Source organism: Crinia signifera, chromosome 4 (assembly GCF_055691185.1).
Source record: "Crinia signifera chromosome 4, ASM5569118v1, whole genome shotgun sequence".
Taxonomy (NCBI): domain Eukaryota; kingdom Metazoa; phylum Chordata; class Amphibia; order Anura; family Myobatrachidae; genus Crinia; species Crinia signifera.
In genome coordinates, this window is record NC_139220.1 from 174,318,507 (window position 1) to 174,344,684 (window position 26,178).

At 42.2% G+C, this 26,178-nt stretch overlaps 2 protein-coding genes across 3 annotated transcripts in view; one reads left to right on the plus strand and one right to left on the minus strand.

Annotated features, from left to right (window-relative positions):
• The window catches only part of LRRC17 (leucine rich repeat containing 17), a 30,205-nt gene extending 26,897 nt beyond the window's left edge, over positions 1-3,308 (minus strand). The window contains exon 1 of the mRNA XM_083183034.1: positions 3,147-3,308. The gene's annotated coding sequence lies outside the window, so the exon portion shown is untranslated. The remainder of the gene's footprint in view (positions 1-3,146) is intronic.
• FBXL13 (F-box and leucine rich repeat protein 13) overlaps positions 1-26,178 on the plus strand; it is a 167,842-nt gene that overhangs the window by 108,379 nt on the left and 33,285 nt on the right. For both annotated transcript variants that reach the window (XM_083183033.1, XM_083183032.1), the window contains exons 12-15: positions 3,077-3,206; positions 14,854-14,952; positions 23,288-23,408; positions 23,489-23,651. In XM_083183033.1, coding sequence (XP_083039159.1) covers positions 3,077-3,206; positions 14,854-14,952; positions 23,288-23,408; positions 23,489-23,651 — 513 coding nt within the window. The remainder of the gene's footprint in view (positions 1-3,076; positions 3,207-14,853; positions 14,953-23,287; positions 23,409-23,488; positions 23,652-26,178) is intronic.

The following is a 26,178-nucleotide window of genomic DNA, read 5'->3' on the forward strand; positions in this document are numbered from 1 at the left end:
GTACACTGTTTAACCGTAATGCCTATTACACATTATGCCACACACTGTAATGCCCATTACACATTATACAGCACACCATAATGCCCATTAAACATTATAGCAAGCAAAATAATGCCCATTACACATTATACTGCACACCGTAATACCTATTACTGTACATATTATGTCACGCACTGTAATGGCCATTACACATAAGGCCACCTGCTATAATGCCCATTACACATAAGGCCACACACTGCAATGCCAATTACACATAAGGCCACCTGCCATAATGCCCATTACACATAAGGCCACCTACCGTAATGCCCATTACTCATAAGGCCATCTGCCGTAATGCCCATTACACATAAGTCCACCTGCTGTAAAGCCCATTGAAAATAAGGCCACACGCCATAATGCCCATCACACATTGTGACACACTGTGATGCCCATTACATATTATACCACATAAGTGCGTCTTACCTACATGCTTAATGCCAGGGGGTTTCATGCTTCTTGCCAAGGGGGTTTCATGCTCATTGCCAAGGGGCATTACATGCTCATTGCCACAGGGGAGTTAAATGCTTGTTTCCAAGGGGGATTACATGCTTGTTGTCCTGGGGGGAGTGACATGTGCCACTCGTGGTAACGATGACAGACGGCAGTCATACAGAATTGAAAGTGGTGGCAGCCAGGCAGAGAGCAATGGGTTGCCTGACTGTATTCAAACTCAGAGCAGGTCTGCAGCTTTTTTTTAAATCTCGCCCTGCCTTGGGAGCCAAACTGAGCTTGCAGTCCGGCAGCCAATCAGGAGCAGCAGTGGGGGCTCCTAATTGGCTGCCAGATGTGAGCTTCGATTGGCTCGCAAGCCAGTGCAAAATTTTAAAATAGCCGCTGACCTGCTCTGAGTCTGAATACAGCTGGGCAGCCCTCCGCTCTCTGCCCGGCTGTCACTGCTTTCCTGCAGAAGACCTGACCTGTCCTCCAGTGGCAATATCAACAGCAACACGAGCGGTTCCACGCCCCCTGCAGTTGCACGGTTTGTCCCCAAGTAAAAACAGCCCTGGTCAGTTTGCAGGAGATCATGATAATACAGATGACAAGTGCAAGTGGAGTACTCATGTACTGTAACTGGTAAATATGTCACCTGACCTGGCCTATGATGGGCTACATTATCTAGAACAGTCCCTTCAAAAATCACAAAAAAAAAGTAAATTACTTGTATACTGTAGTATATAGTCATACTATTCGGTGCAGATTTTTTTTCCATTTGTGAAACCTTTCTGTTTTCATTAGACTTAATGAATGGCTGTACACTGTTCTACATGTCTAACACCAGGCAACGCCAACTTAATATAAATATTAACAGTAAGATATTTTCCACTAGTGCCATTTATAAGGGTATAGTTTGCCAGAAATAGCAGTGATTTCTAGTGAACATTACATAAACTTAATTTCAATTAAATAAACTTGCTAATAAACTTGCTATGTTTTAAAAAGCCCATGAGGTTGAAATGTTAGTATTAAAAATGCATTTTAATGTCATGTACTGAAAATTTATCTTTTATATAGATCTTCTATAAAAATAACAGTTACGCCAAGTTACTTTTACAAATATCCTGCTGCTTAATTTAAAGATATTGTTCTGATATTATGGTTGTATATTGGCTGAATGTGGCAGCTCTGATTGATAACATATTTGCAAATTAGCATAATATATCATACCAATGATGAATACATAAGACTGTATCTTGAGTCAAACCAACTGTTCTTAATTATTCACTGAAATGATTTGTAAACTGTTGGAACATGCTTTGAAGTCTTTAAATAACTAAGAGAAGATGATAGGCTGTAGGACTCTCATGTAAACCATAGTATAATTATGGCAGATTTTCAGTGCCGCTGAATAAAGCATCTTTATTTAAATCAGGAAAAAATGCGGATTGCAGGGTACATAGATCAGTTGCTTATTATAAGCTGGTAAACATCCAAAAAGCAGTGTGTCTGATGGTTAGATTATTTTAGATCCTGACATTTCATTAAAAATGGTGTGCAGTTGTGTAGGTTGAGTCACACTAACTGTATGTGCGCGAGGTGCATTGCCAGGTCTTTGTGGGAAAACGTGCTCTGTTTTGACTCAACCATGGACTGGCTCCCCTGGCACAGAAGGAGCTTGTAAAGAAAATACATAGTAGAGTTCTTGGTGGGTTTCTTTAACCCTTTGCAGTACTTTTTTGTTTTGTTTTGCAATTCAAACAGTCTGGTTTAAATGTTTAAATTAATTGTATTCTTTTTTTTTTAATCAAAAAGGTTCTACATTGAATCTTGACTGATGTTAATGTTCTTATTTTAAAATGGCTCACCATTGGATCAGCTACTAGGGCTATTGAGCCTGACTAGATGTTGGACCTGACAGGGTTAAGGCTTATACACACTGGGCTACTTTGGGCTGAAAGTCGCTCAAAACAGCAGGTTTGAGCGGCTTTCAGCTCAAAGCTGCCCAGTGTGTATGGCCCGGCGATGAGCACTGCTGCGCGCTCCCACAACATCACCGGGAAAGCCGGTCATCTGCTGGTTATACCACGAGATGAGCGGCTTTCAGGATGGCGTCCTCCCCCCCTCTGTTGGCGCCGGGCAGGAAGAAAGACGCTCAGTGTGTATGCACTGAACGGCTTTCCCCACAGTCGCCCAGTGTGTATGGACCTTAAATGTTAAAGTTCTAGTCATAAAAGTTTCATTGAAAGTCACATTTATGAACATGTATTCCTTCCAACTGCTCTGTATAAACAATTTATAGATCTGCATATCACATACTGTTGTATTTATCATATTATGCATAAAAGCAATCAAGGTTCATTTCTGCTATCTGTTAAATTTGTCAATACACAAGAGGCAAGAATTTTTGGTGTGTCTCTAACAGCACTCCCAGCCTGTATATGAGACAGAAGAGATTGTTTTGCTATCAGAACTACATACAGTACACAATAGCAAACTTTTTTTTTGTCCTAACGTCACTGATTGTGTATATATGTCTTTTTAAAGATTTCTCTTCATCCTAATCTAATCTTCTATTCTTCTTATATATTCCTTCCACAAGATATCTGCTCAACCTGCAATATCTCAGTTTAGCTTACAGCAAAAAATTTACAGACAAAGGCTTACAGTACCTGGGATCTGGGAAAGGATGTCACAAGATCATCTACTTGGATGTGTCCGGCTGTACCCAGGTTAGTCCTTTACCTTTCTGTTTTCATGCAGACAGAAAGGGAATCCTTGGAGCGAGAAAGCATGTCTTGTTCTCATTGTGCATCTAACTAGTGTGCTGGTCCTTCAGGAAACTTCAGTGGTTTTAAGTTACAAGGCTGCAGCTGCTTACACTCTCCTAAGACACATCACTACAGGCACTGGCTGAAGTCCAAGGCAGTGTTATGCTTGTAAGCAACTAAGATTTACTGGGTAATGAAGAAAACCGAAAGACTTAATATTTTCTGCAACTCTTTAACCTTTTGTTAGGAAATAAACAATTAAAGTCATGTTTTTCTGAATTGCAACTTTATACCATATTTCTTAAAAAGCACAATAAATATTTTAGTTATACACACATTTCATACATTCATAAAAAATGGTTTGTGTAACAAATGGATTAATGAAAGCTATGACAAATTATGTGTGAAAGAAACTTGGAGGCGTAAAAATGTCTGTTTTGCTTACTCTGTAATAGGCTATCTAATGCCATTTGTGTCCTTCAACTGTTTAACTAATTGTTAAGTAATGTAAGTGCTAACGTGTCGGTAGAAATAAGAGGGGCTACTGATAGTAGGAGTATGATATGGTGGTAGAATATTAATGTGCCCTGAAATACAGTACATCCTGCTGGCTGACAACAATGCAGGTTTGAGGGTTGGGATTCTGCGGTTGTAGATATGTTCTCAAGAAATATTTACATGCCACATTATGACTGAATAGTGTTCATAATGGGGTGCATGCCCTCGCTACCATTGTACACAGGACGATAGAGAGGTTGGCTGGACCCGGTAAAGCAGGGATGTGGCCTACTCATAGAGATCTGACCATACCTTTAAACAAAAACACACAATTATCTTACATTGATGTTCTGCACAGGTGGTCGGCCAGGCACATATCAAAGATGGAGGGGGAGTTGGGGCGCAATCAGCACACTCAACTTGTAGGCAGTGAGACTGCTGAACTCAGCGTCAGCAGTTTTCCTGGACTGACCGGTAGGAAGGTGGGGTGCGGTCCCGGTCCTAATTGGGCCCCTTCAACAAACCTGAACCTGGTTAATTGGCACCCACTCCCTCACCACTACCACCAACACCACTGTTGATACCACTGATTGTACCCTTCTAGTTTTAAGGTGCCCATACACTTGTGCAATTTGGGCACTTTTCATCTGATGCTGACGGATCAGTGCAATAAATCGGATGAAAAGTGTAAAATCGCATGTGTGTCCCCTCCGATTCTGATCTGTTCTCGATCCCATGGACATCAGATTGGCAGGGCCGGCTCTACCACTAGGCAGCTGCCTAGGGCGCCAGGATCTGGGGGGCACCACCAAGTCTACAAATCAAAAAAAAATCAAGGATGTCTATGAGGATCTTTGTTGTACTTAATGCAGGTGGAGGCTGTGGAACTTCTAAGACCTCCATACTTTCCCTTGAGTCATACTTCCTACATTGCTGCCCCCTCCTCCTTGTACTCTGTTGTAGGTGGCAAAGGGGAGGGTGCAGAGGACCTCCAGGGAAAGCAGGGGAATTTGGCCACCTTCCCGGGGGTTAAAGGGGGTCGGGGGGATGGAAGACCACATGATAAAAAAAGGGGGGGGGGAGTTAGGTTGAAGTTTTGCCTAGGGTGCTGAGAAGCCTTACACCGGCCCTGCAGATTGGTGGCAGAGATTGCAAGGCTTGCACTATAGATGTATCGGATCCCGCAGGTCTTGTTGGGATCACATACCATACATCACACTTGTATCACAGGATATATTCCTGTGACGGAAAATTCCCTGTAGCTTGAGGTACATATTTCAGTCCTGCTTTAACAAAAAAACAGAAATATTTAGCATCTTACCGCTTTTATTATCTTAGGACTTATTCCAAGCATGTTAACTCTTTTAGATGGAGTTTAATGTAAAGCAGACATTGCTCCTTTTAATTGTGGTTTCTATTTCTAAAACTCTGTTGTGCCTGTTTTGATGTGTGTAAGTTTCTAGTTTTATAGCTCTGCATTAAGTAATTCTGCTGTACTTGCTCAATGAAAATAAACATATGACATTAATATGCTAATGTAGCTAACTAATGAACTATTGCATGCACATAGAAGTAATGTCATAGCTTAATTAATACAGTACTTTATTTGTGCTGCATTCCCATGTACAAAACTGTGATAGCGTCTAAATTGTATGAGGGTCTTTTGATAAGTGCAGTACATTTCTAAGATGGTGCCATAATCCCTTTGGTGACCTTACACCTGGAAAGTTCCATTCTTCTAATTCCCCTCCCTGCCAGGCCAAACTCGCGGTAGTAGTTTGAATGAGCAGTTTACAAAAAAAATAATGACAAAAAATAATTAAGTGCAAAGTTACACAAACTGGGCTTTGAATTGATTCCCTATCCACCCTATTCTTCGGATTTGGCTTCTTCCGATCCCCAGAAATTCCCCCAGTTTGGGTGAGGAGCTGCCAGTGTAAACACACAGTCGGCTCCTCCAGTTCATTATGGTGTTGGGATGTCGGTTTGTTTTTTTAACCCTTGGTTGCCTACATGGACCAAAGATGACATGATCTACACTGGATTGGATGGTGAGTATAATTTCCTTTCACAGGTACCCTTATGGATTCTACTGGAGAAGCGAACTGGCCCAAGGTGGACCCTATAGGTAAGTATGTTTGAGCGATTGTAGTATGAATTATAGTATGTATGTTCTATGGTGTCTGTGTATTTTATATGTCTATTGGTTAAGTTGTGTAACTATAAGACCCAGTGAGCCCTTGCTGGAACTTGTGGTTCTCCAGGTCCCTGCACGCGGGGGAGGCCTGCTGAGACTTGTAGTCCCACAATTTAACCCAATAGTTACTAAATCTATTGTTTACACTTCATGGCTATCAGCCTGGTGCCCACCGCCCAGGGGCACTGGGGACAGCCCTTGTTCACTTATTTATCTGTTCTATCTGGAGGATCTGCCAACATGTCTCAAAAGCTAAAATAGTCTGTTGTATTCTAAAAAATTTAACTGTCATCATTTCTTTACTGGCAAACTACCTGTACTATTTGGAAGATCTGCCCAATACATCTGTGTATTGCAATTATCTGTGATACTTACAAAACCCCATAGCAAACACTTTAGTATACATTACCAGTGCTGTTCTGAAGATCCTGTTTTTTATATATTGTTTTAGTATTATCTAGGTGTTCCTATTTAGTTGGAATATTCAGCTAAAGCATTTAGTTCTTTGTGTTATGCAGTTTAATGGTAATTTAGAAAGTGATTTTAGTTATTTTTTGTCATTCAGTCTGTGTGAAGTATCCTGTTTTCTTAAAATGTGTTTTTCCTGGGAGAGAGAATTGGGTATTACCAGGGTCGGTGCAAGGCACTGGAGCACCCCAAGCAGGGTGGGGGCACCCCGGTGCTCACCCGAACCATGGAGAGGGGGGCGGTGTGTGATTCGCCCGCTGCCACGTCGCTCCATGGGGGGGTGGTGGGTTTTGATGCGGCAACAGCCGCCGAATCACTCCATGGGGGGGGGGGGCGCTGAGTCACTCCATGCCGCTCACCTCCATCCAGGGGGGTGAGGAGAACTGTTCCCAACTGGCACCCTCCACTGGCCTAAAGCTGTCTAGTGGTGGCGCCGGCCGTGGGTATTACTCTCCCAGACTCAGACTGGCAACATATTTTTCTAAAAGCTCACTCGAGTTCTATCTATTTTACAATAAAAAAGACACAATATAAGATACTGATGCATTGGTATAGACATTAGTCCCTACTTCACTCAATGTTCCCATAAATCTCTTATTTCTGCTGTGGGGGAGTCATGTTTAGTGGGACTGCCACCGCTTGTCAAAATTTTGGTCTGAGATTATTGATGTATCCCAACAAATTCAAGGTATTTCTCTACGTACACACACCCCAAGTTGTAGTAACTCAATCATTACCACAACCCACTAGAAAAATATAAACAATCTCTAATTCATCACCTGAGTAACGCAGCTCAATCAGTCATCCTAGCCCATTGAAAATCCACTAAACTTCCTACACATAAAGATTGGTTTGCCAATATTGATTACTTTATGTAAATGGAGGATACGCAGGGGCAAACGCAGGATTTCTAAAGGGAGGTTTCCAGATATGTGGTGTGTACATGTAATTGGCATAGTGGGAGCGAAAATCTTGCTGCCTGTTATGCCACGACACCCCTGCAGATTTATACACATATATATAAAGGTGCAAAGTATAGCTTGATGGGTGTCCTCCATATTTAGCAGCTGCCTACAATACCAACAAGAACAGTGGAACTAATGTTTGTTTGTACACACACACACATTACACACTGCCTCAGGTAGAGCCCACATTACACACTGCCTCAGGTAGAGCCCCCTTTACACACTGCCCCAGGTAGAGCCCTCATTACAAATTGCTTATTGCATATATTTGGGACAATATATATATATATATATATATATATATATATATATATTATATATGCAGGTAGAAGAAGTGGCACTCGGAGACTTGGATAGTAGTGAAGTAAGTGGATACTTTTAATCCAAAAACTATCAACGTTTCGCGGTTCGGCAACCTCCCTTCTTCAGGATACAGTGAACTGTATCCTGAAGAAGGGGTCGCCGAACACCGAAACGTTGATCGTTTTTTTAATTAAAAGTATCCACTTACTTCACTACTATCCAAGTCTCCTAGTGCCACTTCTTCTACTTGCATATATTTGGAGGGTGGCTAATCCTCTTAAGTAGGCATCGGAGCCAGTACCAGCTATACTCCTGAGTGACAGGTCCTTCCCACAGCATATATATATATATATATATATATATAAAAATAAAACATACATACAATGTTTAGTTCTGGTTAAACAAAAAAATGACCACACACACACACACACTTGTAACTGACCATATTGTATAACCAGGTTGTGAGAGGGTTAATACTCACTGGTGTGAGACTTCAATATAGTCCCAGATGAGAAACTAGACAAAGCTCCACAACCCTCAGTCACTTCCAGAATGCCTCGCACACTAAGCCCATTAAGCCGCTTGTTGATAGATACGACTTATACGATGTCTGGCGGATAAAATCCCCAACGGGCAGAGACTATAGCTTTTTCTCCCACGTACACAATTCCTACTCCCGCATAGACTTAATCCTATTGGATAAGTGGTTACTCCAACATACCACCAAATCGTCCATAGTCCCCGTGGTCTGGTCGGATCACGCGGCTGGTCTTGGAACATCCACAACTCCAAATTACCACCTCGCCCCTGGAGACTCCCGGAGTACTTACTACGATCCCCTGAGGCACGCTCCGCCGTCTCAGAGGCTTTACATTCATACCTAGCCACAAACTCCCCACTCCACACTTCCGTACCCACCCATTGGTGTGCACTAAAAGCTGTACTACGAGGTACATTTATACAAATTGGAGCAGGCCTCAAAAAACGTGCTTTACAAAAGCAGGAAGACTTGGAAAAACAATTGCTACAAGTAGAATCTCTAAATAGATCCCGACCATCCCGTCTCCTGAGAAAGGAATTAGTCTCAATCCGCAATCAGCTCCAAACTTTATTTCTCGACCGCATGAAATACGCCTATACTAGACTCCAGCAGAAATACTACACGTTAGGTAATAGATCTAATGCCTTCTTGGCCCACAAATTGAGAGCGCGTCGAGTTAGAAATAGAATCAAACTCATCCAAACCCCAGATGGGAGGAAACTCCTTAACCCATCTGATATTGCAGAGGCATTTGCCGACTACTACAAAAAACTATACAACCTACATGCGGACTCCGATACGATCCAACCCACTCCCACGTTGATCTCTTCTTTTTTAGAGGACCTCCATTTCCAGTCTCTGTCCCCTGCCAATTTAGATTCACTGAATTCACATTGGACAGAAGAGGAAGTTAAGACGGTTATTAATTCTCTGCCCCAAGGGAAGGCACCTGGCCCTGACGGTTACACTAATTCCTTCTATAAACAATTTGCCCCAGACCTCACCCCACTTCTCACTCCATTATATCAACATGCCACAGACCACGGGTCATTGCCTGAAGAAATGCAACAAGCTCAAATCATTACTATTCACAAACAAGGTAAAGACCCCTCCCTCTGCTCCAATTATAGACCAATAGCCTTACTCAACACAGATTTAAAAATTTTCTCTAAATTGATAGCGAACAGACTTGCCCCCTTTATCCCCCAGATTGTTCACCCCGACCAGGTCGGCTTTGTTAGGGGCAGACAATCAACTGATAACACTAGACGAGTCTTCAGCTTAGCCGAATATCTTACAAATAGCAAAGAAGAGGCCCTTTTTCTTTCACTTGATGCTGAGAAGGCATTCGATAGGCTGCATTGGGGCTTTCTCCAGGAAATTTTAGCGAGAAATGGCTTGAGAAGCGAGATATTGTCTTCCATACTTGCCCTCTATAGCTACCCAACGGCATTAGTTTATACGAATGGCTTCTCCTCATCTCCTTTTAAAATCTCTAATGGTACGAGACAAGGATGTCCCCTTTCTCCCCTTATGTATGTTTTAGCGATAGAACCTTTAGCGATAGCCATTCGCCAATCTCCGTCCTTCCCTGGTATACAGGTTGGGACGTCTCAACATAAGCTCAGCTTATTTGCGGACGACGTCCTCTTATTTGTATCGAAACCAACAATCTCTCTCCCTATTGTCCATGAAGTTATTTCACACTACACGGCGGCTTCACTTTACAAACTTAATACATCTAAAACTGAGGCTTTACCTTTTAATATAAAGCCACACACACTATCTCGACTCAAGCAGACCTACAAAGACAACTGGAAATCAGACTCTATCCTCTATCTCGGTATTCAAATATCCAACTCCCTATCCAAGACTACAGAGTTTAACTTCTCACCACTTATGGCCCAAATAGAGTCGCTAACAAAGAGATGGGTAGATTTGGAAATATCATGGCTAGGGAGAATAGCAGCCTTTAAAATGTCAATCCTCCCAAAACTAATGTACTTGTTTCGCTCAATACCATATTTGATCCCCCAGAAAGTTATTGGCCAGATACACTCCATAATATTAAAATATATCTGGAAAAAGAAGCCCCCAAGAATAGCCTATACACGGATTGCTAGACTGCGGAAGTTTGGTGGCCTGGGTGTTACCAACTTGCTTGCCTAGCTGCACAAATCGGTGATTGGTCCCTGCCTCAGGGTACGAAACAATGGGTGGACTTAGAGACTACTATACCCCTATGTCCCCTTAACGGACCTACTGTGGATCCCAACTCAACAGAGACCCCTCTCAGGCAATACCCCGCGAGCCATCTCTGATTCACTGAAAGCATGGGATGAGCTTGTACTTCCATCTAAGTCACTCACTCTGCCTACCCGTAAACTCTCTCTACAGGCGCTCTCACGTATAATCTCAGATCTGAACTTGGCCTCCTGGCAATCCCTAGGCATTGACTCAATCACTGAAATAGTAGATGGCACATCGATCACCCCTTTTACTTCACTACAATCTCAATTTAAACTTCACTCTTCTGAACTTTTTTCATACACTCGTGTAGTACACTGGATAAATAGCTCCATACGGTCCTCAGGGCCGATACTACTCCCCCCACCTAATATTCTGGCCAAGATATCCTCTGGGAACTGCAAAGGCTCTATTAAATTCTGGTACACTATAGTCCAAGAAGATCCAATGAATAGTAAATCATCCCTACAACTGAAATGGGAATCTGATTTGAAATGCTCATTCACCCAGAAACAATGGGAATCAATCTTCACCTCATCACATACCATGTCCAAATGTACTAATCACACGGAAATGCATTTCAAATTGTTACATGGTCTTTATTTCACACCGGTTAAATTGCACAAGATTTGGCCCACAATATCCAATCAATGTTGGAGGAACTGTGGCCAGACGGGAGATATTTTTCATGTGTTTTGGTCTTGCACTAAAATCCTTCAGCTCTGGAAAAATGTCTTCGCCTTAGCGGCGAAAGTATTACATCACTCAATCCCAATATCCCCCGAGCTAGCACTGCTCCATATATACCCAAATACGTTACCCAACACTTGCCACTATGTATTAGGCCATATTCTAATAGCCACTAGAGCTGCAATAGCACAAAACTGGAAAACTCCATCCCCCCATCTCTCATTAAAATCATTAGGAAGATCCAGCATGCTTTCCAGATGGAAACTATAGGACTCCCATACTCTCTTAAGGCCAACTCTCCCCTAATAAAATGGTCTAGCTGGTATGACTACTCCACCTCAGGTGAGGGAGCTAACCTTCTACTGGAGATTGATTGATACTATACGTGTATTATTGCTCTTAATTTCTTTTCTTGTTATTTAAGAATGTTATCTCGATGTATAATTACCAATATGACCCTATGTACCTGGACTTTCCCCTCCCCTTGTTCCCTCACCCCTCCCCATTTATTTCTGTTTTCTGTACCCCATCCCCTTCCGTGGTTAACGGAACAAAATTCTCAATAAAAAACTATTGAAAGGAATACTCACTGGTGTGATTACCGGGCTCTGTGCAGCAGCAGAGGGGGATCAGTAACCCGAGTGCGGGGACTGGGGTAGAGTCCCTTGCCTTGTAGCACGAGCCAGGCAGGAATAGAAAGTATTGCATAGCAGTGAGGATATCATGCAGCACCAGCCCATGCGGAGGGAGAGTCAGGCTGTGAGTATAAGCAGAAATCCCTCCTGCCTGTAATCCTATATGTCTTCTCGCTAATGCTGACAATTTACAGCTTGATGATCCTTCCCCCCCCCCCTCTTCTTCCTTATTTTTATTTTCCTCTACTGTTTTCTGCTCGTTTATAATGAAATGTTTTATGTTATTTTTAATAGTTTATTCAATAGTTTTTCATGTAAGAACAATATATCTGGTATGAATTACTTTCTACCAAATAAATCCTACATCTGTCCTTGCTTGTGCCTTCTATAAGTTGGAAAACTCCACTACTCTCATCAGACGTAGTTACAGAATAAATTTCAGTTTGGTGTTTTCTGGGGTTTTTTTGCATAGCTTTCTGTTCTAGATGGAGTGGTATTTTTATATTTTATTTGTAAGGTAACCTGCGGATCCTGGAGCGCAGTGAAAGGAAATAAAATACACAACAGGATGCATAATTACAGACTAATATAGACAGTATGTAAAACCACACAGATACATGTTTACAAGAAGCAGTTAGCACAATTATGCAAAGAAGACCAGCTGTAGGAGTTTTACCTGTAAAACTTTATTATTATTATTATTATTATTATTATTATTATTATTATTATTATTATAGGTCTTTTGTAAACCTCAAAGTCTTTAAAAACATTTATGATAAATTTGATAAAATCAATAAACACAAATAACTGATGGTCCATTTACAGCATGGGAAAACAAGTAGGTTCAGCAATTGTGTAAATTCCCATAGACGTGTTTTTTTATTGTTGGTCCGTGCAGATGCTTTGCACACATTTTATTAATAGGAATGCACCAAACAGTTGTAAATGTATGATTTACAGTACTATGACTTTTGGATTAGAAACGTATTAACCGTGTCGTCCACTCACAACTCCCGCCGGGAAGACTTCTGGGTTTGGCCGCCAGTGCATCTCAATTGCCGCATCATTAGTCTGCAACGTAGGCTGCGTGGTGCTTACACACAGCCTACATCGCAGACTGATGACCTTACCGTACCTACCGTCACTGCCTCTGATTAAAAACCCACCCATAACAAGGCCGCTGCTGCATGGGCCTGAGAAGCATATGATGAGCTCCACCAAGCAGAGCTCAGCACAAGCCTCTCAGCCTCTGACCTCTTGTGCAAAGTCATATGGGACTTATGCTGGCCACACATCAGACCAACTTTCCTCCAACCATCCAACGAGTTGCTTGGATGGAATAAAAATATGGTACTGGATGGGAGCAAATGTAATATTGGTCTGATATGTGGCCAGCATAAGTCAACTCCCAGTAATGCACTGCACACTTGTGCAGTCAGTGTGCCTTGGATCCTGATGCTCAGCACCATTAATCATTGTCACATTGGCAGATAGGTGAAGCTGCAACACTACCCAACTCCCATGCACAAAACCTTTAGCTAAAAGAAAAATTATTATTTCTTGAAAAATACATGCCAACCAAAGGAGGCCCCTAGATAGAGGGGGCCCAGGGGTTCTGACCCCCTGTGCCCCCCCCCCACACACACACTTTAATATAGCTCTGGGACCATGTAATGGTTAGCATTACTGCCTCACAGCACTGAGGTCATGGGTTTATGTGTGCATGTGGTAGGGTATATAGATTGTACACTTCACTGGGACAGGGACTGATGTGAACGTTCAGATATTCTCTGTAAAGCGCTGCGGAATATGGCCCTTATTCTGATTGAGTCGGACTGTTCCGTGTGCGGTTGGATGGCCGATGATTGGTATTACTACATGTGCAGAGACGTATCTGCGCATGTGCGAACGCATTGCACGTCCAAACACGGAGTGAGGTCCAGAAAGAAAACGATCATATGGAACCATCCGAGCAGGGGGTGGAGAGGGGCATGAAGGGCTGTTTGGGCTCATTACCATATGCTTATGCCCCGTGTTTCATGGGCGTTCCCATGAAAACACTGGGCGTACGCATAGTAATGCGACCGTGACGCACGTGTGGGGGGCGGACAACTGACAAAGCCGGATGTCAGCTGCCCGCCCATATCCCTGCTTTCCTACGGAAAAATGTCCGAGTGGTCTGTAGCACTCAGTGCTGCCTGACTGCTCGGTCCATCCTCCAATGGTCGGTGACCGTCGGAGGATGGGGGAGGTTGCCACAGATGGAGGAGGTGTTCACATGAAACATCCATTCGCGGTCCGTACGCTCGGCGTCTTACCTCATTCGGACGGTGTGAGCGATCCGTACGGTAGGCAGGGCTAAGAACACTCGGTTCCTGTCCGAAATATATGCATCTGTCCGCAATCAACTAGAATAAGGGCCAGTGTGTGCGCTATATAAGAAACTGATAAATAAACTACCTGCACACAGATCCTTTTCCTCCTAGTTTGGCCTCAGATCGTTCTGGTTGGTGGTGTGAAGAGCCAAAGAAGGAGCTTTACTAGACTAGTATGTATTCATATGGAGACTCCACCGATTATACAGATGAAGCCGCTGTCATCTGAGCGGCTCCTGGTGCGCCATTCCACGAAAATGTGAGAGCCTTGCATGTCCCTGTCCCAGCGATACAGACAACCTAGAAACTGTGGGAAACTGCATCTCTAGATGCACATCGAGCCATGAAAATCTTTAAACACACAACATGACAGATGTAATAAAAACACTCCAGATGCTCCCTTACTGTCATGATTCATCTAAACCATAAATGCAGCTAGTCTGAGCACTATTATAGGAGTAAATGCTAAGCTTTTGATAGAAGTGGTGGGAGGTTAAAATTTGGGAAGTGGAAGTGTGCTCTGGGGGAGCTATACTGGGGCGTTGCTGAGAAACCAAATCCATTTATGGTGCACATACAAACTGCTTCATGTATGTGATTCTGTGTTTTCATTTGTGCAAAATTGAAAATTACTGTCTTGCCAGGAGCAATAATAAAATATGCAATAATTTCATTTTCATTCTCTTTAGATCTCAGTTGATGGTTTCAAATATATAGGTTCTGGATGTGGCTCCCTTCAGCACCTGAGAATAAATGACATGTTTACTCTGACAGACAATTGCATCATAGTAAGTAAAGATCACTCCCCTTACATGGCAAAACACACAACATACGTAGTTTCTGCTACTTGTCTTTTATTCATTCTTAAGCACCAGGATAGTTTAAAAGGAGACCAAACTAATAGAACTTTGAATAGAAGTTCCAGTCTTGTGGAGGCATTGTGTTAGCCAGCCTGTGAATGTCATTTGTACTCACAAATACTATATAACATATACTATTATTATATTTATTTTAGAAGATTCCACAAGTAGTTTGCAGCACTGTACATACGGCACAAATTACAACAATCAGGGGCACCAAGAAGGGGAGGGGTACTAATTACCCAGGCCCAGGTCTGATAGAGGGGACCTGGTCATCCCCCAATTATCTGGAAGCAGGAGATGCAGCATCTCTTCTCCGAAACCCAGCACACACTGCTGTGTGCTGTGGTGCAATGTGGCCAGGGAAGTGCTTAAAGTATTTTTCTTTCTAGTATTTTATTTTACGGGTGCATAGCCACACCTCCTGTGATTAGGCCATGTCCCCAGAGAAATACTTGGGCTCAGCCAGGCTCACTACTGCCCTGACAATACAGAGTACATTGAACTTAACATTACAGTAACTGAAAAACTGTAACAGAGCACAATTAACAATTAGCACCATAATACACAATGCATCGCAACATAAAATAAGAACCACTTGGCCCATACAGCTGACATGTATGGAAGCAAAGGAGTTGTCTGCATACTAATAGCGATTATGAGTGAGAAGAGATGTATATGTCATGAATCGGGGTGTTAGAACCACTTTCCTACCTCTCAAGTGTCTCTCCAGGCTTGCTCTGTGGTGCACACCCAGGATGGTGAATCCAGAATTACATGCTGCGGACAATCCGGTGACTGGCTGGTGCATTCGCACGCCATACTGTAGCGCTCGCTGCCATACTCTTGAGGTCTTTCCTGAGTCATCTGTGGCCGTCCTACCCTGTGATCCCCAGTACTGCTCTCCACCATTACTGAAGGCTGCAGCCATGCTGCATACAAACCAAAGCTCCCTCCATTCCAATGGTATGGGTGCTGCCGTCTTGGATTCAGTAACATGATCACTTCCAGCCAATCACAGACTTCCTGTTACTGACATCACAGACTCCAACCAATCTTCTTGAAGCAGTCCCTATAAGTATAGTGGGTTGAGACCAGGAATCTTGACAGTACAATGATGTTTCCAGAGTAAGCTGCATGTCTCTACAGCTCCAGTGAGATCCTGCTGTCTCTGTGTGCACTTACCATTCTGCTACACAGTCCGGCTCCCTTTAGCCTGGAGGCTCTTCTCAGTTCTAGCTGAGTTCTGCATTTCTCATCTACTAGTCGTTTGTCCACTCTGCCACCATTGATTGCTCAACCATCGATTGCAAACATTGAATTTAAAGTTATCAAATATATGTTATGACCTTGCGCTTTTTATGCCTCTTTTGCAGCTAGTCTCTTATACAAAAGGGTAAAAACCTAACCCTTAATATTATACAAGATACAAAAAAACCATAGAAAGGTGACCAGTGCTGAGGCTCAGCGCTGGTCACCTTTCTATGTTTTTGTATCGAATGCTGGTCATCGGTCCTCACCATCAATTACTAGCTCTCTAGCGCCACACCCTAACATCGCTCACCAGCATCGATCCTATTGATTGTTCTTTATTGTTTGCATCATATGATTTTAAACTTCATTGTTGTGCTTCTACATTGCTACCATTCCAAGTACCATCACTTTTCCCAGTCACCGAGAGTCAACACCAATACAAACCACCAGCGGTATCCAGCATTGGTACCCATCATCATCAGGTATACCCCACTCTGTGCCTGCAGTATTGGTATTTCAAGTATCCTGTAGATCCCAGCATAACTACCTACAAGTGTCTTCCAATATACTCCCCTTTTAATCTTCCTTCAATGGTCATCATGGGAGAACGGGGAGGACATCTATTCTTCAGCTCCTGCTGATTCCAATCCAAAACAGTTCCATTCTGGCCTGAGACTCCACTCAGATTATATCCGAGCCACTCCTTCAGCTCCAGCAGATTCCATTCTCCACCAGTTCCATTCCGGCCAGAGATGCTACTCGGGTATACCCGAGTCCAAGACTGTTCAGTTATTAAGAATTCCTTTCTACGGAGTCTAGACTCTTCAACAGTAATTGCCATTGTCTAAGTTAATGGTTAAGAAAATGACAACTTAATGTTATTCTTGTTTCCTCCATCTTTGGTCATACCTTCCGGCTCTGGACTCTGCACCCACAACTAAGGTTATCCACACATGTGGACAAAGTTCCTAAGGGAACCCACCTTCCACTTCACACCAGCAGACCAGAAGTGTGGAGGGATAAAGTGCCCTGCTCCAAGAAGCTTATACTCTAGAGGAGGCAGACATGAGGTGCAGGGATGGCCAAGACGTGAAGCGGCAGGTAGGGAGAACAGCCTCTGTACTAGGTTATGCGGAAGAATAAGCTTTGATTTCAGGTGGGATTTCAGTGCCCATTTAAATCTCTGCAGGGTCAGGGGCAGTCTAATAAAGCAAGGGAGCTTGCTCTAGTGAAGGGGGGCAGCACAAGCAAAATATTGGATATGGTCATGGGATGCAGTGACCAGGCAAAGGAGAGGTGACGGTCATTGGCCGACTATAGAGGGTAGGAGGAAATATGTAGGGAAATGAGGTTAGAGATGTAGGGAGCAGTGGATTTATAGGGATCTGATTCTTTATAGGGATTTTTTTATACACTTCAAAAAACTGTAGATGAACACTGTAACTCTGAGCCTTTAATATGGCATTTTTCATGATAATGGAGCCTATCCTTTCCTAAGAACCAGCGCCTTAGTACAACTGGTTCTTTGTGAATGAGGCTGCATTCTGATGAATATTGCGGTATTTGGTACTACTTCCTATTACTTGTGTTGAGTAGTGACTATTTTCCTTGGATTCAGGAATAAAAGTGAGAGACAAGATTACAACTGTCTTTAGATTCCAGTATTATTTATGTAGGGGCCAGGGTCTGTGTCCCAATGCATTCCAGTAGATCTGTGTTAATCTACTTTACAGGCTGTTTGCATCTAGATAAAATATGTTCCATATTGCATGCCAACATGTGTTTTTAAATATGTTTCGTCATGGTATGCAAGATTTTGATATCAGATAATGGTGCATTTTCTATATATTTGACATAAAATATACTGTATGTATAATAAATATCTAAAATAAGTAAAATATGTTCCAGTTCGGGTGAAACCATACATCAAGAAACATCTATCACGTATAAACATACATTCCTACTTTTTTATAATGTCCTGGAGATTTAAAAAATTTCAGCAATTGCTCTACACTCCCAGGTAGACTGGTGACCAGTCTCATGGGTTATCTATTTCAATTGAATTACTCCATTGTGACCCTGCCTACCCCCACTGCATGGTCTTCTGTGCATGCCCCAAGAGGGGGTGTGACTTTGAGATTTAAGTGATCATGAGCCAATCCTGTTTTTGTCATTGTGGCAGAATGCCCAGCATTCTGTTAGCTGATGGCCATACCCCCAGGCCATCTGTCTCCCATGAATAGATGCTTTTTCTATGTTGTAATAAAAATGTGCCATCTACAGTGCCGTCTACAGTAAATGTGCTGTCTATGTACCATAGGAGTGTTGCTATAAATATATATCCTCTATTTATTATAGCAGGGGTTCCCAACAACAGTCCTCAAGGAACACTAAGGGGTAATTTTACTAAGATCAGAGTTATATTGAAGATAGCAACCAATCAAATTATCCTTATTATTTATTTAGCACCTTCCAGATTCTGATTGGTTACTATGGACAAAATCCCAACTTCAATAGAACTCACATCTTAGTAAATTTACCCTGGTTCCCATTGATAGATCTACAGTTTCTCTAGAGATAGTCAGTCAATATGTCTAGCCCAAAAGGTCAACATCCAATAGGTCACAAGGTCAACAGGGTCAAAAGGTCGACATGGTCAAAATCACGACATGAAAAAGGTAGACACATGACAAGGTCTACATGAGTTTTTCATGATTTAAAAGAAAAAACAAAAAACAACTTGTTCTTACTTCACCATCCATGTCGGCATGGAGAGAGAACATAATAGTGTGTAGAGTGTAGTGAGGCACCGACGGAAACATGGCAAGTGAAGCGAGCTATGTAAGGGTATGCGTTACTCTAATTGGAGGTCCAAGCTGACAGTTGCTTCGGGATCAGTGCCTCTCTACGCTCTGCACACTATATTCTCTCTCTGTGCCCATCTTAGTTTTCAAAAAAAGAAATCATGTAAAACTCATGTAGACCTTGTCATGTGTCTATCTAGACTGTCAATCTAATGATCTACACAAGTGGTTCTCAACCTTGGTCCTCAAGTACCCCCAACAGTTCACATTTTCTAGGACTAGGTCACCTTACACATTTGAAAAGATCTACAGGTGGAGCTAATTATTTCGCTTGTGATTCTGTGTGGAGATACGGAAAATGTGCACTGTTGGGGGTACTTGAGGACTGAGGTTGAGAACCACTGATTTACACAAGTTCAGAGTTTAAGGTTAGCCATGCTTGAGTGCAGGAGACTTCAGTTATTTTAATTTAACTATCTGTTCTTAAGCATGGGTATCATTAAAATCTGTACTATTAGTGAGCCTTGCAGACCAAGGTTGTTGAACACTATACTGTGCAAAGCCGGATTCCGACTTCATAGGGCCCTAGGCAAAATACCAGCCCCCCCGACCCCCACAACTACCACCACCTTTTATTATTTAAATATATGACTATTCGGTTCTTGTTTAGTTTCACGGTGGCAGCATGGCCGCCCGCTACTTCCGGGTTCGGCGCTCGGAAAACTATCTAAAATAAAGTCCATACCAACGTGAATTGGTTCATACCCCCACTATCCACATTGGCATGGAGTTGATTTTAGATAGCATGGCGAGCGTAGCGATCCACCGAGCCCGTAGCATGGGCGAGCGAAGCGAGCCCCGCAAGGGCACACAGACGCTGCTGCGACTGAGACGCTGCCGCCGTGAAACTAAAAAAGTACCGACTATTCTGATAGAACGGGAATGGACAGGACTGCCTTATATTACAGAAAACAATAAAACGCATTGGCTTCAATAGGAAAAAATTTAAGCATAATGTTTTAGAAAAAAAAGTTTAGCTCCAACAGAAAAAAACACACACTAGATATTATACCAGAAAAAGCGCCCATCAGATGAGCAAGTGGTTTCATATTACAAGATGGTCATTATTTTACACCAGTGTGGTTGCTCGTCGTATTATTTATATAACATGCATAACTCATTTTGACAGCTTCTGGGGTAATGTAGGATAGTAAGACACAGAAATGTAGGTGTAAGAACCGGCGTTGTGGGAAGGATGAGAAGTATGTGAAATGATAAGAATGTATTGCATATGTAATAGAGCTCAGTCCCATTATTAGTGACATTTAACTAGAATCCAGCCTTTGTACTAGATCATGGATAGGCTGGATTTCATGGGGCCTGACTATGGGCCCCTTGGGACCTGCTGGGCCCTAGGCAGGCACCTAGGTTGCCTTGTGGGAAATTCAGGCCTGGTACTATACATTTCCAATATGGAATTTTGCATTTGTTTTATTTGATACTAGAGAAATAGGATATTAGTAACCAGAATATAAACTGAGGCAAAAGAACATCTGTTTTAAAGTTAGCAGACTAGGTGGGCTGGCCTCTATCTCCTTAACTTTCAACATCAGACAAGAGAACGATCCCTCAGATCACATTCATGGACATACTCTATCAGCCTTGAAATGCAAAAGGTCCATAGTGGAATTTTGCAAACAATGCAGTTCTTGTTAATAGTCTCACTAGAATACACAAAACAATATGAATACATATAAATGAGTTATTGCCTGTTTTGCTTTGTATAAAGCAATGCATTTTTGCTGAGCTTGCATATATACTAGGCAATTGGTCTAAGCTCACAGTTTTAGACATATATCTGTGTCTGTTGCTAGAGGAAGGATAATATATTATGTAAATGTATTAATATCATACTTGCCTACTTTTGAAAACTAGGTTCAGGGAGATTATAGTTGGTAGTAGAATTTTGCAAAGCGCCCCATTGAGAGGGCAAGTCATGCTCCACCCACAGGGCGTGTCTATTTCCAGATATGGAGAGATTGTGAAAAGAGATTGTGAATGTGGCACCTTGAAGCGTGGGTGTGTACTGCTACATCTGAGAGGAATCTTTTTAAATGACTTATATCCAAATGTAGATGATCCCCCAAAGCAGTTAGTAAGAGCTACTATACTTGCTAAAGTGCTGGGAAATGGTGCTGATGATTCAATGAAAAAATCTATCACTCATTCCTTCACCCCCCCCCCCCCAAAAAAAAAAATTGTAATGTGGGCTAGGTGAAATGAGGGAGATTGGTAGACTAATGAGGGAGAGGGAGATTGGAGTCTCCTGCAGAATGCAGGAGGGTAGGCAACTATGGTTTATATTCAATACAAGGACCTGTACAGTAGGTTTGTTTCATGTTGTTTCCATTAGCAGAATGTTTCATTCAATGTAATCAATCAGTTTTAAGCAATGCATATTATAGAGTCTCTCTGCTCTAATTTGGTTCATGATAAACTGTGGTATTTCTTCCATATATTTGTCCCTGTTACAGTTATGATAGGTATTGGCAATTTTTTTTATAGTTGTCCATGTTAATTTGGAGTTTTAGTTAAATAGTCTAATGCAGCAGTTCTCAAACTGTGGGTCCCGACCTTCTCAGCATGGGGTCGCGACTCCATGTTGCTGACCATCAGGCTGATGACTTTTCTAATCTCAGTCAGTGATTCAAGGAGTCTGAAAAGTCTGTTGAGTTGTCTGTTATTTTAGACTCCTCACGTTATTTTGTACCTCCACAATGCTGTGCTGTCTGTTGACTACACGTGTGATGTGATGTCCTTCTGCAGTAACTTGCTGGGGTCCTGTAATCATTTTTATTGTCTGATGGGGTCCCAGAGCAAAATAGTTTGAGGACCCCTGGTCTAATGCAATGAAAATACTTTACCTAAAGTTAACGTTGAAGTGAGTAACTACTAGACAATGTGTCTCCCATTAACCTTGTTAGTGGCAAGAAGCCAGCATTGTTTAGTGCATACACACTTGCTGATGCTGATAGTGGTGAGCAATGGGTGGGGGCAGGGGTGTTTTAAGAAAGGAGGAAGCCTGTGTGCAGACTCCTACAGCTGGGCCCTCCCCTCTCTGTCTGGAGCAGCAGGGTCTGAGCACTAGAATGCTCAGACCCTATTACGCATGCACAGATCTCTGGGAAAAAAGTGCGTGGCGGCCATTTGTTTGTCGATTTCCACACCAGCAGCATGGAGTCTGAGTATCCCCTAAGCCACAACAAGATTGACATGCTGTGGCCCTTTGGAGGCAGGGAAGGAGTGATGATTGGCTGTCTTCCAGGGCAATAGCAATAGCAAGTCATCCTCAGTAACCTGAGGGTTACTCAGATGACCAGGTTCATGCAATTGATTTAATGTTTCATCCTAGCAGTTGAGCAGGGAAGCTGACAAGAGGTGTTGATTTACACAAAACGCATAATTTAGCTGCTGCAACTGCTTAGCATACTCGGAATCAGAACCTGAGTCTATTAGATTAGTAAATATACTGAATACTTTTATATAGTTGGGTGCAGAGTTTTTGATTATACAGATATCACTGTACCGGTGTATAGTTTCCATTGAACAGTATATTATGAGATCTAACATCAATCAATTCACAGGTTAAGAGTTCAAAGAATGATGGTGCTTTATTTTATTAACATATGTAAGAAAACCGTGTTTTTGTGTTTTAATGTAGTAAAAACACAAAACAAAATTGCCCGATCAGTTAAATGATAAGTTGCATACCTCACAACTTTACAAGTTCGAGGACCAGGACGTGGTGTGCTGGTAATGGGGCCCCCCAATTAAAAAAGGGCGTGGCTTAAGTGGTGCATCAGATGGAGGGGGCTGGGCATCATGTCAAGACCCCCATTATCATAATTTTGTAGGCATGCCTAGTAGATAGGCAGTCCTCCAGCTCACCTCCCTACACTGTTAGATACCGTGTGCGCATAAATTCAGTGATCACTGACTGCTTTGCAAGTGTTCACCTTACCCACTGGACACTGCGGCCCACAGGTGCAACCGTAGCAGGTCAAGACAATTGGGGGGTATGAAGTTGATATATTGAGTTTGTTTAATGCAATTAAGTATACTCATTGTTAATAAGGCTAGTATACTGTAAACTTCATTGATTTTATCACCAAGCACAACTTATTTTTGTCTGCTTATTTGTGTAGACCTTGCTTGAGAGGTGTCAGAACATTGTTTCAGTGTCTCTGCTGGGCTCCCCTCATCTTTCTGATGCGGCTTTCAAAGTTCTGGCTCAAGAACGGAAGCTTGTGAAAATCAGGATGGAAGGTTAGAGACACTTTGCTAAATATTGTGTTTGAATTACAGTTTCCTTGGATTTTAAATTACATTTAAATGCCTTCCAACAGGTAACAATCGGATGACTGATGCCAGCATCAAAGCAATTAGCAGGTCCTGCCCTAGCCTGAACCACATTTATGTAGCTGATTGCCAGAAAATTACTGATATCAGTCTAAAGGCGATTTCCTCACTGAAGAACATTACTGTATTTAATGTAGCAGACTGCATCAGGTAAATGAATTACTGTATTACCTAAAATTTTATATCCGATTAAAGACCAATGGGCCTAATTCAGCATAAATTGTAGTTATGGGAATTATGGTAAAATTGGAACTCCTGGTGGTATGAGGTGGCACAGCGCAACACCGCTCAGCTCGCTGGACCCCGTCCTGCGATGCACTGCAATATTTTGCAGGCGTATCCTCATTGTGCGAGAACTTTGCTATATAGTGAAGTGCTCGCACATTTATGGTAGCCCCCCAGCCCAGCTGCTAAGCCAAGTATAGCCCTGCCATCTTTTGGGTCACAGCAACTGTGTATACGCAGATCTGCAAGAATCACAATAAGCAATATTTGCAGATCTACGGTGCATACTGATTTAGCTCAAATACCAGTATTTTCAAAAGTGGTCCTAATGATAGTCTAAATATTTGTCTAAAATGGGAAACATTTGTTTCAAGAATGGATACTCTTTAGGAAGATTCTCAGTTCTCCCTGCCTAATTAAAGAAGGAAACACTTGTGTGTTCATATACTTTATGTTCTGTTTTCAGAGAAAACAAGTGTTTTGGTCACTTACCATGCAATCTCTGAACCAGGCTGTGGGACGCTGGACCATGGATTTGCATGTTGGGCTTGATTGTAGCACTTAAACTACTGTAACTCTATGGTAAGCTCCTTCTCCCTGCAACCCCATAATCCTATTAATTATTTATAATAGTGCAGAAAGGAGTTGCAGCAACCTAGTGAAACTGTTAAAACAATAAAACAAAACAGTAATGAAAAGATAGTCAAGAACCTAAAACCTTGCACAACTGAGCAGGAGGGAGGGATCAAAGTGTCCCACACACAACCTGCTTCAGGGAATAGCATTCAATGGTAAGTGACTAAAAAAAAAAAACAGTTTTCTATGTCAGCCAGGCTGGTGGGTGTTAAACAGCCACCCCCAGGAGAGTGAACTCTCAGACTGCATGACTAGAGAACTGTTTACCACGGTGGGCATCGCAACAAGCAAAAACATGCAACCAGTAAAAACAAGTAAATATTTTGACAAAAGACCTGGTACAATAGCTGCATGACAAACCTGTTTCACCAAAGCCATGCATCACAATGCCCAGAAGGTCACCACCACCCTAGTGGAATACGCAAACACCTCGTGTAGAGATGACTTGGCCGATCCAACACGTAATAGTCTGCTATGTATCCAGCACACTGTGCCTATGTACATCATAAAGAACAACCCAAAACATGGATATAAGCGTTCTTGTCCACCTGGTTCCACACTGCTCGGACTACATTTAGAAGAACTCAACCATCCCGGTCCCTTTCAGTGCGTTCTCCTATACAGCCTTTCTTTCTCTGTTGTAAAGATAAAAGGGTATTCCCAGATTATCCCAATAGAATGCAAGTGTGAAGATAAATTAACACCAAACGTTCTCTGCGCCTCCACCTTCACATAAATATAATAATGGCCATATACAACCCTTTTGAACTTTCATTCAGAGGATACTTCGTGCAAAAAATCATAGATAATCTTTCATCAGTTTGACGTCATATTCATATGAAATAGAGAGAAAGAGTGGATCATAGCGTAACAATTTTTAATACAATAAAATCCAAATATATGCTTAAATTCCCTCCTGGGATTCCAAGATAAAAGCCCAATTACCAGAATAAAATGAGAACCTTAATGAAAAGAGTTCTCTAATGAGCATAAAAATTTAACAGCATTGGGATCTACACATATCCTGAGGTGGCAGATAGTCTGTAATTACCAGAAAGCGTGGAGAACTAGATGTTATTAGTTCTCAGTAAAGCATTTCAGGAAATGACAGCTTGATGTAATTTTTACCAGTCCTGGACCGCTGCAGCAAGGTTCCTGGCTGGCGTCTCCCTCCTCAAAAAATGTGAAAGTTCCTTTTGGCTGTAGTCTTTCCAACGCGTTTCAACCACAACTGTGGTCTTTTTCAAGGCTGAGAAGTAAAAACCGCTATTGTTCACTCCTTTAAAAAGGTGATCGTAAATTGCTGAAGAACACATGTTCCTATTGCGGGGCCGTGTGGTCAATCATCAGCTCTCCTAATGGTCACATGACCTTACTAAAAATGGCGGAGTATGCACTTCCGGCCATTCGTAGCGCTGTTATCTATTAGAATGCCGTTTTCTCCTGGCATCATAGCAATGTATCGCGGTCATGTGACCACTTAAGAGGCTGAGGTCATCTATTACTAATATCGATTGGCAGCTACGCCAATATTTTTATGGGTAGCTGGGAACTACAACATATATGGCCGCAAGGGCGGCATGGGGCGAACCTGGTGTCTTGGAAACGATATATCGATGATATATTGTTTATCTGGCAAGGAGACAAAGAATCATTAGATTCCTTCTGTACAGCACTGAATGAGAATGATTGGAACATAGAACTTTCATATAATATTAGTCCAGAAAGTGTGGACTTGCTGGAATTTACTATATTTGTGGAAAATGGCAAACTGTGTACCAAGACTTACTCCAAACCGACCGATTCAGGGATCTAC